General features: G+C 40.8%; 1 protein-coding gene across 3 annotated transcripts in view; it reads left to right on the plus strand.

Moving 5' to 3' along the window:
- The window catches only part of pknox2 (pbx/knotted 1 homeobox 2), a 489,281-nt gene that overhangs the window by 422,031 nt on the left and 51,541 nt on the right, over positions 1–15,709 (plus strand). For all 3 annotated transcript variants that reach the window (XM_059957270.1, XM_059957269.1, XM_059957271.1), the window contains one exon: positions 5,954–6,076. In XM_059957270.1, the coding sequence (XP_059813253.1) occupies positions 5,954–6,076 (123 nt within the window). The remainder of the gene's footprint in view (positions 1–5,953; positions 6,077–15,709) is intronic.

Here is a 15,709-nt window from a genome sequence, read left to right on the forward strand (position 1 = left end):
CCCGTAACTGGGTCACTTATGAGCAAAGATAGAGAGGTCCGTTGAAGTCTGATGGTACTTTTTTTAACAGTAAAAATACACAAAAATAATATCAATGCAAACATACATATAATATACGTTGTCAATACTAAATCTAAAAGTGCGGGTATAATAATAATCAATAAGAAATAGCTCTATTGTCTAGGGGATAATGTATTGTCCGATGGAAATATAAAGTTTGTTTCAGTTCACACAGGCTTCAGCCTTTGGAGACCGCTGGGTTTTGCAATTGTTGGAGAGAGAGAGATTTTTGAGAAAAGAAACTTGCCAGCTTTCCTTTATCCGATCTTGATCCGTATTCGTCCTTTAGCGAGGCCATTCCGTGGAGGACTTGTCATCCGGGCAAGGATGGACACACACACAAGTCCCCACCGGTCTCATACATTTCTCCTGGTGTGTCTAAAGGGGTTGTTCCCCAGACCCTCTTTTATCCTTACCCACAGGGTCTCAGATGTCAATCAGGTTGGGATGATGCAATCCCTCAACCAGCCCACTCTGGTCATCCCCTGAGGGTGTCAATGAATAGTACAGTACTCAATACACAATTCCATCTCCAAGAGACAATAGCCGTTGTCAATGATTCCGTCTTGCTGAGGCCAAGACACATTCCAAATCCTTGTGGATTCTGCATGTCTCTCTCATTTCCTGGGTCCCAGACCCGAATTAATAGCAATCTTGTGATTCTCAAAAAGGAGGGGGCTACTTTGTACCCTTCGGCCCCTCAGAGTTGTGGCACATTCGTAACAATATAAATAGCCGTCTTGGTCCTCCCTCAGCTTATTACATCCAGCCTTGAGCTCAGTTACTGAGTGGTGGACATTTACATGGATTATCTAGGAGCAGTTATTGGTGCCACATCACATTTTATAATAGATTGCCATTCGCTATAATGTACAAACAAAATCAATGTGTATCTGATGTGACATTGTTCATCTGTCTTGGACAAAGTGTAACTGAGAAAATAGTTCAGATGCAGACAGGCTTTTCAGTACTTTATACACACATTATTCAGTTAATTCAGTTATCTTTACTCTGAAGTTCATAGAGCCATAGAGCACAGAGCTAGCCCTTCAACCCAAATGGCTGTGTTGTTATCAATTACCCACTATACCAATCCCATTTGCCATGCTTCATCCACAGCCTTTTATTCATGTGCTGGGCTAGGTACTTGCTGAATGTTGCAAGAGTATCTGTTTCCACACCCAGTTCCAAGTTCTCACTACAAAACTATTTAAATGATATTTAATAGGAATTGATTGTGTGTGTGTGTGTGTGTGTGTGTGTGTGTGTTCTCTCCACAGAATCATGGTAAAATTGATATTATGGTGGAATATTGGAAGAGCCTCTTGGCTTAATTTCTGAAGCTGATTGTATTTGACATTTGCCCTGGGATTTCTCCAGCACTTTAACACGTTGATGGGATATCTTATAGCGTATTGTCATCATACTTGTTGAACTGGTGTGGGCATAATCAGAATCAGATTTTATATCACTGGCATATGTTTGTGAAATTTGTTAACTTTACAGCAGCAGTACATTGCAATACATGATAATTAAATATAGAGAAAACAAACTGAGTTACATTATATACTCACATATATATGTCTATTAAACCGTTAGATTAAAATAAGTAGTACAAAATAACAGAAATTTTCAAAAGTAGTGAGGTAGTGTTCAAGGATTCAATATCCATTTAGGACTTGTATAGCAGAGGGGAAGAAGCTGTTCCTGAATCACTGAGTGTGTGCCTTCAGGCTTCTGTACCTCCTACCTGATGGTTACAGTGTGAAGATGGCATGTCCTGGGTGGTGGGGATCGTAAATAATGGACCTGTCTTCCTAAGGCACGGCTCCTGGGATACTACGGAGGCTGGTGCCAGTGATAGAGCTGACTAATTTTACAAGTTTCTGCAACTTACTTCGATCTTATGCAGTAACCCCCGCCCCCATACCAGGTGGTGATGCAGCCAGTCAGAATGCTCTCCACCATACATTCACAGAAGTTTTCAAGTATTTTAGCTGACAAACCAAATCTCCTCAAACTCCTGATGTAGTACAGCTGCTGTCTTGCTTTCTTTATAGCTGCATTGATATGTTGGGACCAGGTTAGATCCTCAGAGATATTGACACCCAGAAATTTGAAATTGCTCACTATCTCCACTTCTGATCCTTCTATGAGGATTGATTTGTGTTCCCTCTTCTTACCCTTTACAATCAGCTCTTTAGTCTTGCTGACATTGAGTGCAAGTTTGTTGCTGTGACACCACTCAACTGGTATATCGGGCTCCTGTACGACCTCTCGTCACCATCTGAAATTCTGCCAACAATGGTTCATCAGCAAATTTACAGATGCTTAGCCACATGGTCATGGGTGTAGAGAGAGTAGAGCAGTGGGCTAAGCACACATCCCTGTGGAGCGCCACTGTTACTTGTCAGCAAGGTGGAGATATTAATTAAACAAATAGCAGACTAGACTATTTTGTAGGTAATAGTTAGGGGAGAAATGTTGACTGTAAAATTAGGCATATCTTCTCCTTAAAGTGTGTTGTTAATTACTTTGGATCTCTCTAAAAATTAAGATGGGGTTTGACTTTAGGATCTCAATTAATATCTGTCCTGTCTTTAGCATTTACACCAGTAATGTTGCAGTGAGACAACAAGAGACTGTGTGCTTCAACTAAGTTTCTAAACTGTAAATATACTTTAAAAAGACAAAGGCAAATTGACCCTTGAATGTATTATTTTATAACAAAAGTGATGTTGCTGCACATGCATCCATTGATAATCATGATACAGATCAAAATCAGGTTTATTATTACTGACATACTGTAGTAATGAGAGGCTGGTGAGGGTCCTTGATAATGGATGTACCAGCTTTTGAAGATGTCCTTGATGGTGGGGAGGCTCATGCCTATAATGGAATTGCTTAGTCTATAACACCTTGAAGCCTCTTATGATCCTATGCAGTGGCTCCTCCATACGAGACAGTGATTTGAACAGTCAGAATGGCCTCCACTGTACATCTGTAGATTATGAGAGAACAGCAAGAAGATAATTTTGATTCTTCTAAGCAGTGCAGTGATGCATTGAACAGTAGAGACCACCTAATCCGCATTGGCTCAGTTGAAAATTATGTTCTTATGAAGTATGATTGATTCAAATGTGTTAGAACTGTCGATGCTTTTTTGATTGTTTCCACATTCAGTGGAAGAGTTGGCTAATCTAAACTTTGATGCTCAAAGGTAACAACAGGGATTTGTATCCTGCCGTTAGTCAGCATTTTGGAAAACAGAAAGAAATACATTGAGGAAAAGGCAGAGGAATAATGGCAGGAAAGCGTGATTCGAAGGAAAGTTCCTGTCTGTGTTTCATACGATGGACAGATGCAATGTTACCCACTTACTGAAAATTCACCTTTTTTTTTGGACCTAAGTGAGACAAGGCAATTGAGAAGGCAATGTTTAATAAATTGTCCTCTCCTGAAGGTGCTTACATTGCTCAGATCAGTTCAATGATTAGCCCAAGTATGAAGTGAGATGTATGAAGCTGAAGATGTTACACTGAACATTTACAGGAAAATATAACCCTCAACATGCATTAAACCACTCATTCATGATCTGTAATTACAATCTAACACCCACACTCCCATTAAAAAGAGATGTTTGAATGCCTGTTGGTGAACTTCTTACCACTTTCAAGACCTCCATTGTCCAAGCATCCATCCCCTCTATATCCATGGTACCTCCATTACTCCATTCTTGTCTACGTACCAACAGTTGGCAGCTCCTCAAATTGTTTGGCTTCTCCTGGGATGTGAATTGAAAACAGTTAAATCAGATGCCACAATTAAAAGCAGCAGAATTTCCAGTGAGCTCTTTCTTCTGGATTCTCCCATTTATGTAATCTCTCCCACCATGTTTCCTTTGTGCCTCACAGATATTAGGGCTGCAGTTTCAGCAGGAAAGGTCACCATGCAATTCTTTTTCCATTTGACCTTTGACATCTGCATGGCATTTTAATGTAATATTATCACTGGCTGAAAATGCCAACTCAGGCAGACAAGGGATAGACCCTGGGACCTTCACATTCTGTAGCTCTGTATTTGCAGTATTCATACCTCACTCATTGAAGGAACTATTTTCATTATTTTTAATTCACACAGATGAATCTGGAGTGACAATGAAGGTTTTTATTATAAATTATTGTGATGGTTGAATGGATCTTTTCAATGCAACACAGAGCTCTGCTGCTGTGTTCCTGTTCCAGTAAAATCAAACAGCTTCCAAGGAATTTTCCTCTGGCTTCAGGTGGTGCAGCCAATAGGCCTGTTTCCCTATCCCCATGGTAACTGTCATGCCTCTGTTGCTTCTAACAACCCTTTTTCTTCAGGAAGTTGGAGTCATGGTGTCAGAAAAGATTAAAATTGCCCACATGTACATTATTAGAAACGATGTTTTAAATTTTGTCCTTGTACAATCACTGTGCGACTTTAAGATTTCATCTCATTGTAGCAAGTATGTGTGAGGTACACTGATTTGTATGATTGTGTGAAGCTGTGTTTCATAGCTGGTGATATTTATCGCACACAGGTTACTGTTTGTTTATATTTCTTGTGAATTTCATGCCTACCGTGCACGGAATGTTAGCCGGAGGAAACTGAATCCTTTCCCATTTCCAGCTCCCATTGTCAGTATCAGGCACTGGCAGGTCTGGCATAATACAGTTGACTACAGCATAACCTTCTTGTCCTTCCTCAGAGGAACACTAGGCCCTATTCCAATGTATTTCACAGGGGATCTACAAGGCTGCCAACACTTTTTGGACATATCCAGGCTGCAGAACTCTTCCCCCGAACTCTAAACACTGCATCCTCAGCCATCTGACAAACCCATCTTAGCAGTCCTTAAAGCAAATGGAAGTTAATGGTGTGACAATAGCACAAGATGCTGGAAACACTCAGCAGGTCCGGCCGTATCAGTGGAAAGACAAGCAGCTAATGGTTCAGATCAAAGATCCTGCGTCAGAACTGATTGCCCTTGAGGAAGTGGTCATGAATTGTTGCCTCGTTCCTGCAGGGGAAGGAGTTGCAGCATTTAGACCCAGTGATGATGAAGGGATAGCCACATGATCCCAAATTAAGATGGCATTTGACTTGGGGAGAAACCAGCAGGCAATAGGTAAACCTGCAGGCAGTTTGCACATTCTCGCTGTGACTGCGTGGGTTTCCTCTGACATGCGGGGTAGGGTTGCACATGCAGAATGCTGAAGGAACTCTGTATTTCCAGCATCTACAAAAATCTCTTGTGTTTCAGGTTAGGGTTAATAAATTGTGTTCGAGCCAGAAGCATGGGGATACTTGTGGGCTGCCCCCAGCATAATCCTCAGACTATATTGATCATCGATGCAAAACAAGCGCAATTCACTGTATGTTCGATGTACATGTTTCTAATAAAGCTAATCTTCAAAGATTAGAATGGCTTGTCTTTATGCTTGCTGCCTTGGACTACTTGGTGTAGTTTGTGGGTTTGTTAGAGGCTTTAGAGTAGCTGCTGGAAAGGTATTTGTAGATGGGACACACCAGCAACTGTGTGTCAGCAGCAGAGGGAATGAGTGTTTCGGATCGTGTGGGATATCAATTAAACAGAGTGCTTTATCAATGATGTTCAGCTTCCTGAGAGCTGTTGGAGCTACACTCATCCAGGCAATCTAGAGACAAAACTGGGCATGAAACTGGTAACTTTGGGTGGAAGGGTCAAAGCCTATAGTCTTAACACTTGCCAGACCTGACCTAGCTGCTGATGCAAAATAGGAGGACGATCAAATTCAATGCTGGATGAGCTCAACTGAGAAAGGAGTGGCATTTGTGAAAGAAGCATTTCCTCAACAGAACCTTTGTGTTCTCTCTGTAAAACTAGGTGAACCTGGAGCTGACCTCTCTCCTACAGGATGGGGAAGACAAGAAGTCAAAGAGTAAACGTGGAGTCCTGCCCAAACATGCCACAAACATCATGCGGTCCTGGCTTTTCCAGCATCTTGTGGTGAGTCAGCAAAGTTGCTGTTGGGTGAGGGTGGCCACAGTCCTCATATCATCAATGACAGTGCTCAATTTGGATTATTATATTTGTGACTTGCCTGATTAGAATTATAGAGTTTCACAGCACAGAAGTGAGGTCTTCATCACACCACAACCATACCAAACTTTTGCCCGTTTACACCCGTCTCATTTGCCTGCGTCAGGCCTTTCTATGCATGGTCTATTCAAGCCCCTGTTTAAATATCTCCTAAATGTAATTATTGTGCCCGATTCCACCATCTCCTCTGGCAGCAAGATCCATAATACCCACAATGCACATGTAGTGGAAAAACCAAACCATTGCTGCTGCTTGCGACCGTATGACACGCCCCCAGCCTTTATAAGCGACTAGCAAACATACAATCTTGAAGCAATGAAACTTCAGTGTACCCAAGGGTAGGCTAAATGTTATTGATTAGTGAGAAAAAATACGACATCTGCCAGTCCCCCAGCTACAAACTGCAATGAACAAAGCATGAATACGTGGATTATTCCCTTCATCTTTACCACGTCCCTACTCATGTGACTAGTTACCATAAACATTATAAATCTGCAACACAGAATACAAAGCAGATAGAGAACAGATACATGGCTCGTACATTCCAGCCCCCTAATTATTAGACTAGAATACTTACAACTACATGCTACCAAGATGCAGAAAACATGGAATCTCAACATTTACACAAAACGTCCTCTTTTGGTAAGCAGTCTATCCTGGATTGTCACAAACACAAGAAAGTCTGCAGATGCTGGAAATCCAAAGCAACACACACAGACTGTTGGAGGAACTCAGCCGGTCAGGCAGCATCAATGGAAAAGAGTAAACAGTCGACGTTTCAGGCTGAGACCCTTCACCAGTCCTGATGAAGGGTTTCGGCCCAAAATGTCGACTGTCTATTCTTTTCCATAGATGCTGCCTGGCCTGCTGAGTTCCTCCAGCATTTTGTGTGTACTGTCCTGAATTGTGATCTTCTCTTGACAAACCAGGTTATCCCTCTTGACTGCATTCAGGAAAACCTGTGCTGATTTGCTGCTGCCAAAGCTCATCTGAGTTCAAAACTGAAGTCTTGTTAATTGTCCAGCTCTGGCCGAGTGTGATCTCTTCCACCACCATGGTCTCCTTCATCATCCATTAACAGTCCAACCCAGCATTGTTCTGATTGCATAAGGTTCATCATTAACACTGTGAATCGCTTGTAGCGATTAACTTAAGCATATTTGCCTCTATCAACAGCTCAATTTCTATCAAATGAATATGCTTTAGGTGAGATCATTCTGAGGAGGAATGTTCCCTTTGTGGACAGGCATACATTCCTGTGTATACATGTTAAGTAGTTCACAATAGTTTTCACTATCTATGCTAGTCATTTCCAATCCTGAAACAACAAAGCTACTCACAGCTTTCTCTTGACCCGTGGTGCGTAGGAGAATGTGTGTTCCTTTTCCTGTCAGTTTAAGCTTATTCAAGAGGCTCACTGTACAGACCATTTGTATTTCCTTGATCTAGGAAAACATAAGTAATCACAGTCTTGTTACTCTTCTTTGATGTCACCTGAACTGAAGTTGTAGGAGGTTTACAATCGTGGTCACCCACCCGTGTAAGGCCATTAGGTACCAAGGCAATACTCGTTGATGTGTTTGCTTCATTCACGGCTTGTTTGGTATCTACACTCTCTTCATCAGTTCCAGGCTCAATTGCAGCTTCACTTTCCACAGTAGTGGCAAAGCTGCTCCCTTTAGCTTGAGAATGGATTTGTGGCTTAGTTTTATTTACACCTTTGCTTACTGCCAGCGATGTAGCATACGTTCCCAAACACTGGGTGTGTAGCCAGCTTTACTCACCTTTCAATAAAATCAACAATGTCAGTAAAAATAATCTTACGGTTGTAGCTTTCTTGCAGTTTATCTCCACTTTTGCTGATCTCCACTTTTTCCTCAGGCAATTTGTTTACGACAATCCTCATATTAGCAGGCATGTCCAACTCACGCATGTCTTGCACATATTCCAGGGCATTGCAACAGACTTCAAGAAAAAGACTGTAATCTAGAAGAGCTTTCATGTCTTCTGATTTGATATGTGGCCAAGAAAGAGCTTTTTCCATGTGGGCTGTAGGAATTTTGTACTCATCACTGAAATGTTCCTGTAGTAAAGCTTGGGCCTTTGGATATCCTTTTTCCACGGGCAAGCTCTCTAGGGTAATCTTCAGAAAAGAGAGAAAAGAGAGACGGTCACCATAATCATTAGTCTTGCTATTCTTGAAAACCCTCATAAATGAATGAAACTGCAATGGAGCACCATTGAAGATTTGAATCTCTCTTTTAGGCAGAGATACAAAGCTTTGTTGTTGCATCACAAAGCTTGTTATTTCCTTCTGTGCCTTTATGGCCTCCAGCACAGCATTTCGACCTTTATCATCTGAAACTCGAGTGTCATCATACTGTAAATCAGTGTCCTCAGAAACTCCTTGTGCTATTGGTGATGGCATAGACTGCAAATAAACTACACCTTAGGGTTCAAACTTGTGGCTTATAGACATATGTTTCTCAAGTGTATCCACATTGACATTAGGTATGCTGGATTTTCTCTGTGCCATGTCAAAATAGGAACTCTCACCATGGAACTGCCCTGCTGGAGCACATTTAGCACTCGCAGCACTTGCAGCCCTTAACACTTAAACTCTGGCCATCTTGGCTGCAATTTCCTGCAATTTAGGCTGCTTCATCTTCCTTCAAAGTTGCTCTTCCATCTGTTCCTGTTTTTCTCAGAGCTCTTCCTGGCTTCTTCGAAGCTGTTCCATCTTTTCTTCCTGGTTTCTTTGAAGCTGTTCTTCATCTCTTCAAAGCTGTTCTGCCTGTTCTTCCAATGCACGTGTATCCCTCAACACCTGTTGTCTTGTGTATAACTCAGCTCCATCCTACTGTGTACTAATGAGGTACTAGATGCACAGAACACTCTTCTGGTAAAAGAATGTGCTACATGCACATTAGACGCACATTTATACTTAGTCACAGTCTGTTCTGTAGCTTTATAAATATTTTCAATTCCTCCCGCAATCTGACCTTCAATATTGCATATTTGTTTAATTTATCTGAGTCCTGATTTCAAGGTCACTGCTTCCAGCTTGACTCGTATTGTTTTCCAAGTGCACTAACCAGACAAAGCAACGGCAGATTCAATTAAACTGTTCACAGTGGAAGTATTTCAATTCAGCATTTCAACAGAACCAAGGGTTGAATTACTCAAGCAAGCACCACCATACAGCTTTTGGTTCCCAATTGGACTGGCAGCGCTGACTGTTTGAAACTCTGTTTCAAACTCAAACACACAGCATGAACCAACAATATGTCATTGCTTGCTGCAAGCTGCTCCAGGCTTTGCTGCTCTAAATTCCATGGACATGTTCGAATGTTGATACTCGTTTCGTGTACCTGTTGAAAACATTTGCTGACAGAACGTAGCGGCCAAACCAAACCAAACCAAAGCAATTGCAGCTGCCTGGCACCCTACAGATTTGTTATACTAGCATGACATGCCCCCAGCTGCAATGATTGCTCCAAAAGTCAAATCTTTTATTCGATCCTTTATTAGCAATTAGCAAACATACAATCTCGAAGCGATGAAACTTAAGCATTCTCAAGGGAGGAAAAGAAACAACATTCGCTGGTCCCAAGCTACAAACTGCAATGAACAAAGAGTGAATACATGACTTATTCTGGTTTTTACCATGCCCCCACCCATGTGACTAGTTACCAAAATAAACAAAACAAATGCAGAACACAAAGCAGATAGAGAACAGGTGCATGGCTCCTACAGCACACAACTGCAGTCTAACTAGTCTTTTATAAAACTACAACAGAACATTCCAGCTTTTACTGTATATTCCATGCCCAGGAAACTTGCTCCTCCTCTCTGTGTGAGGAGAAAATAAAACGTCTCCTCAAATTCAATGTACCTTGACCTCACAATCTACCTCTTGCAGTATTTTCTTCCTTGTTCTAGCTTGGTACACTGTGTAATAATTTGATCTGTATAAACGGTTTGCTATTCACTGAATCTTGGTAGGTGTGACAATAGTCAACCAATTCCAGTTTCAGTACCACTAGCAATTTATAATTCCTTCCTCTCACCTGAAACCCATGTCCTCTTGTTTTTCTTCTACCATGGGAGAAAGATTCTGACTATCTGATCTATGCCTCTTGATTTTATATACTGTAAGTCTGTCAGTCTTGTCACTCCATGGAAAACAAGCCTGTCCTGTGCATTTTTTGCCCATAGCTAAAGCACTTTATGCAAACATTTTTATTTTACAGTCACAACTTTCTAACCCCTGGCCTTGTTCGTACAAATTGCTAGGATGTAGCACTTTTCTGTCTATATCTACTTATTCTGAAAATTATTATTACTATGAGTGGGAAGTGGATTAGTATTCTATGTTAAACTTTTTTATTACCTTTATTAGAAGTAATTAATAATGAACTATTTCCATACCAACCAACAAAATGAATATTGTACTTTGGGTCAAACCTGATGTTCTAGAGTTCAACAAAATGAGTTATTTTCTGTATGATTATGCAGAAATGAATAGCTTAGGGATTCACACTGTTAGCTAGTGAAGGGACTGTATTATCTCCCAACTACAACCTTGCAAATGAAGAGTTACAAAATCATTCTACATAACTCTAATATGCTGGATTTCACCTACTTTAACTGGCAGACTCTGGGAGCACCTGAACATAGCTGGTCAGTTGCCACTGGCTTTATGTTAGATATCTGTAGATTCCCCAGCAAGATTGGGAAATGTTGTCTATTGAGCCAGTTCAGGGTTAACCAGGCCTATTGCTTTTACAGAAAGAAACTGCCACAGGGAAAACTGTAAGAAGTTAATTTCATTTTCATTTTATCGAGTTGAGTTGATTTAAATTAATTGTTTTAATGCCTTTCGTTGATAGTTCACTGTTTAAAATGCTTTATGCATTTTATTTTTTAATTATTCTGTGACATACAGTACACAAACATCCAGTTTAAATGATAGCTTTGACAATTGCCATAGTCAAAGAAAGCGAGAGTGGAAAATGTCATTTGTGCTGTGCTGGAGCTCCTGATCAACTGGAAGCCAGTTTCCCTGCAGGAGACTGTATGCTGGAACCCACTACAAGAAAGAATAGGCTCCAAGGCAGACGGCAACTGAGAAGTACTTTGCAGCTCAGTCTGCAAAAAAATGTTCCTCCCTTTCTAACGATACAATGAATTATTCAGGAAGTTCCATAACCCTTTATAAATATATTAAATAAATGAGATTTTGCTTGCATTATTTGTAAGTAGTTTATTGCTGTGTTGGATGTGAGACATCTCTCTGCTAGCTTGTAAACCAAGCTGGGCACCACATAGTTATAAATATTGATTTGGTACAGATACACTGATAACTTTTCCTCATTCACCTCATACTGTGAAGTTTCAACACAAACATGTGATCATATTGAGCACCAGTGTGTAACATATGTTGACTTTGTTTGGAACTTTAAGAGCAAGGAACTGATCAGAAAACTATTGAGAGGAAGGTTAAAGAAAGTATTTCGTGCACAGAAGATGACGGGAGTGTGAACGATTTTGCAGATGTACTGAGCTGGTTGATAAATGGAAATATTGAGAATTAACAAGGCACTATTGCCAACCTTTGTGAGCACTAAATGGTCCATGTGTGGAATTTTGGGCTAAGGTGGCTGTTTTTACAGTTGGAGCATTCTGTTCATATGATTTGCAGAGGTACACATACCAAATGTACCCATTTGAGTCATATGAATTAGTTATTTACTAATGCAGTTCAAAATTCTGGGTTTCAGTCCACTCAGAGACCTAAAAATATGTAGATTTCTTGGAGGATGTAACCAGTTTGGGTTTTAGAATGACTGCAAAGTACAGAGCAAACAGCTTCATTCAAGATGTTGACAGTTTCCCTTAATCTGACTCATCAACATCTAAAAAGTCCACATTAAAATTCCATTGATGCTTCCACCTAATGTCACGATGCACAATATAGGGCTTGTGGACTGAATCCAGCCCATGGCCTATTTCTGTCTGGCCCACCCTGGTGAACAGCAGGCTGCTGTCATTCACTGACCCCTTACCTGTACTGACCTGTCCTACCTTCTGGATGGGCTGCAACACGATTGGCTGGCATTGCTCTTTGTGATAGGGGAAGACCAAGGGTAACCCGCCAGCCGGTCTGTGAAGCTGGATTTAATCAGGGACGCTCTATGGAGCTGGTTCAGGCATGCCCTCAGGCAGACACGTTTGATAGCAAATCTTTGAGTCTCTGGGAGCATTGCTGATGTCCACAAATACAGGAAAACTGTATAAAATCCATTTAAAATAAATTTCAGGAGTTAAATGTTTAATAATAAACAACAACAGATTTCTTTAGTTTCAACTCAATTCAAAAATTGTGAGCATCCATAGAGTGGACTCTCAGCACTGGGTCTGACCGTGTGTATGTTTAGCATGAAAAATATTCCCTGGAGGAAGTTCCCACTCGTATCACTGCAGTCCATAGGGAATCCCACATTGGAACATAGCATGCGTGGCAGTGGGCAAGGACCTCGCAGCGAATTCATGACTTTGCCATTCTTGTGAGTGCCATTCAACGGAGTTTAAAATTGTTAATCAGGTTCGGGACACACAAAATCTGCGCGTCTCTAGTCTAATGAATATTTAATCATTGGTTAAAGGATAGTTGTTCCGCTGCAGCTTGTGTGATCACTGTTTTGCGTCATTTTATTATGCTCTCTTTTCAAGGGACAGTGTTGAAGATACATCACAATTTGTTCCCCGCTGATAAAATTTCATGCCTGCAAGTGGTTATTTCCCTGCATCATGGCGCGTATGAGCAGTACTTTTATCCCAAAATAGCGGAAAACATAGCTGCCTTGAAATTCTTCTCTGGTTGTATACTGTATTCTGCCTGCAGTTTCAATGGAGTTGACAGTGTCACTGCATGATGGTATATATGGTGTTGCCAACCTAAGAAATACCTGTTAATTAGCATCTCTGAAAAGTTGATTGTGTTACAGTGTAAAATTAAAAATCAGCATTTTAACTCCTTTGGTTTTTCTTCCTCTGGCTGAGTTCTCTTCCAGGACATAAAATTACTTAATTAGAAACTGGTACAACACAGAAAAAGCTCAATCAGCCTATTGTGTCTCCATAAGCTTTTCTGCACGTCAATTGTGATCGAGTGAGCCACAGACAAACTGGAGCTGCAGATACAGAAGTCTTTGTTCAGTACATGTAGGGATTCAGGAGCAGACCTGGTAGAAGACTCCCTCCTGGGAGAATACCTCAATAGAAACTCTGAGCTCAAAGTATATGGAGTTTTTATGGTCCTCAAGCACAAAAATAACAGCAGGCAATTAAATAAAGTTTCTATAGTTGCAATTGCATAACGAAGGCTACGTCCACACTACGCCAGATAAATCCGTAACCGAAGCTTCTTCTCTTCGTTTTTACCCTCCGTCCACACTGAAATGGCGTTTTCGTCTCCTGAAACCGGAGCTTTTCAGAAATGCTTTCCAGGGTGGGTATTTTTGAAAACGCCGCTCGGGCAGATCAGTGTGGACGGGGTAACCGGAGAAATCTGAAAACGCTGTCAGACGGCAGTGCGCCATTTCATTGTTTTCCTGAACGCAACCTAACAAATTCAGAGCAGACGGCAACGAGACTGAAGCCAAAAGAGTTACAAATGTACTCACCAAATACTTTGACCCATAACTTACTGAATAAATAAGTATACTCACTTTGCCCTGTTTTCTGTCCTTGCTCATATGAAGGTGGTTTACCTATTTATGCAAGTACTTCTCTGACAATAGATGTGTAACAGCCTAATGTAACATTGCATGGAAATACAAGATAACACTGATGCAGACATACTTTACACATTTAACAAGGTGCTTTATTATTGCAACAGTTAGTCAGTTTTTCAATGTTCGTTGTCAGCCAAGTCATACTGTCCGTGAACTCCCTGTCAGTTGCCGCCGTACACTCCAGTATTTGTTCTTTTTTACTTCTAAGTTCTCCTGCGCGAAAGCCAACAGCTGTCCGTCGTTTTAAGTTTTTCTAGTCTGTAACTACACAAACGCGCGAGATTCACAGCGAGATTCGACATCAAACATGTCGCTTGTTTTCAGTAGATGTGTCCTGCGCATGCGCAGGAGGAGGAGATTCGCCGAAATCTCCGTTTCAATGTGGATAGAGATATTTTCAAAAACGCATAGTGTGGACGCCTATCGTTTTTACGCGAAACCGGCATTTTCAAAATTATCCGGTCCAGTGTGGATGTAGCCTTAGTTTAACATGGCTACACAGCTGACTATTTACATTGGGAGGATCTCTCAATTGACAAGAACATGCCTGCATATTCGAGTACTTTTGTTGGGAATCCAGACACCCAGAATAACCTTTTATCATTGCACTGAGAGAAGGGCTCTCTCTGCAGACAATGTGTGTATTCATGCAGCTTGTGTTGTCCTTGATTGAAGATTGGTTTCTCATTTGTATTAATGGCTGCTATCCACATAACTCCTGATTAAAATTGACATTCAACCTCTCACAAGCCCGTAGCCTGATATTGCCCTTTCTAATATTTCCCGTAATTCCTTTAATGGTCGAAATCAAGCTGACTGACAGCTGGCATTTCGATATGGGACTGCCTGCTTTTACTTGGCTCTGTTGAATTTGGGCTTGTTACTTTAGCAAACCGAAACTTGGAAATTAGATGCCAGAGATTCTGACCTACATCTCCACCTGTGGACTTGCCACTGAGCCCTGCTGCAGAGCAGTGACATGCTGAACGGAGGGGCTGGATGCATTTGCATCTACACCCTCAGTCTAATAGAGGCAAGAAGGATGTTAGGAAAGGTTATTGTGTTAGGCATTTCATCACTTTAAAATTTATATCTCTAAACTCTATATCTGGTTGTAAAAGATATTTAAAAGCAATTAAAACATCAAGGGAGAATCTGATTTGACTTGGAAGGAATTCTTAACAACATTTCCAATATTTTTTTTGTGTAAAGACTTCCCATTTTTCCTACTGCATACTTCTTTCGTTCTTTGCTGAGGAGAAAATTTAATGGGATATTGGCTACCTATGCACTGTGTCCACTGATGGTGTATTCCATAAGTTAACGACGGAGTGGGAAGAAGTTGCAGCATTCATTTGTTTTCAAGATTCCTCAGTTTATCATAGGCTAAAATGTATTCTGTACAGAGAATTCAAGATATTTGATAAATAAACTGCTATAGACATAAATGGTAAACAAGGGGATATCTTAGTTGTTGGTCATACATTATTATGATCAGTCTCAGAACATGAGTGCTTCTAATTTATGTGAACTTGGAAATTTACATATCATGGTACAGAGAGGGTGGTTAACAGGCAGACTGCAATGTAGAAATCTAAGATTGGCCAAATAGCCTTTCCTATTCACATAATTTTGTGAATTATGGAGGAATATAGGGAATTCCCTGTTTATCATTAACTAATGTCATTCTTCTACACTCTTTTTGATCCTCTTAATTGTTCTTTGAACTGCGAGATAGATT

Source organism: Hypanus sabinus, chromosome X2 (assembly GCF_030144855.1).
Source record: "Hypanus sabinus isolate sHypSab1 chromosome X2, sHypSab1.hap1, whole genome shotgun sequence".
In the NCBI taxonomy this organism is placed as follows: Eukaryota; Metazoa; Chordata; class Chondrichthyes; order Myliobatiformes; family Dasyatidae; genus Hypanus; species Hypanus sabinus.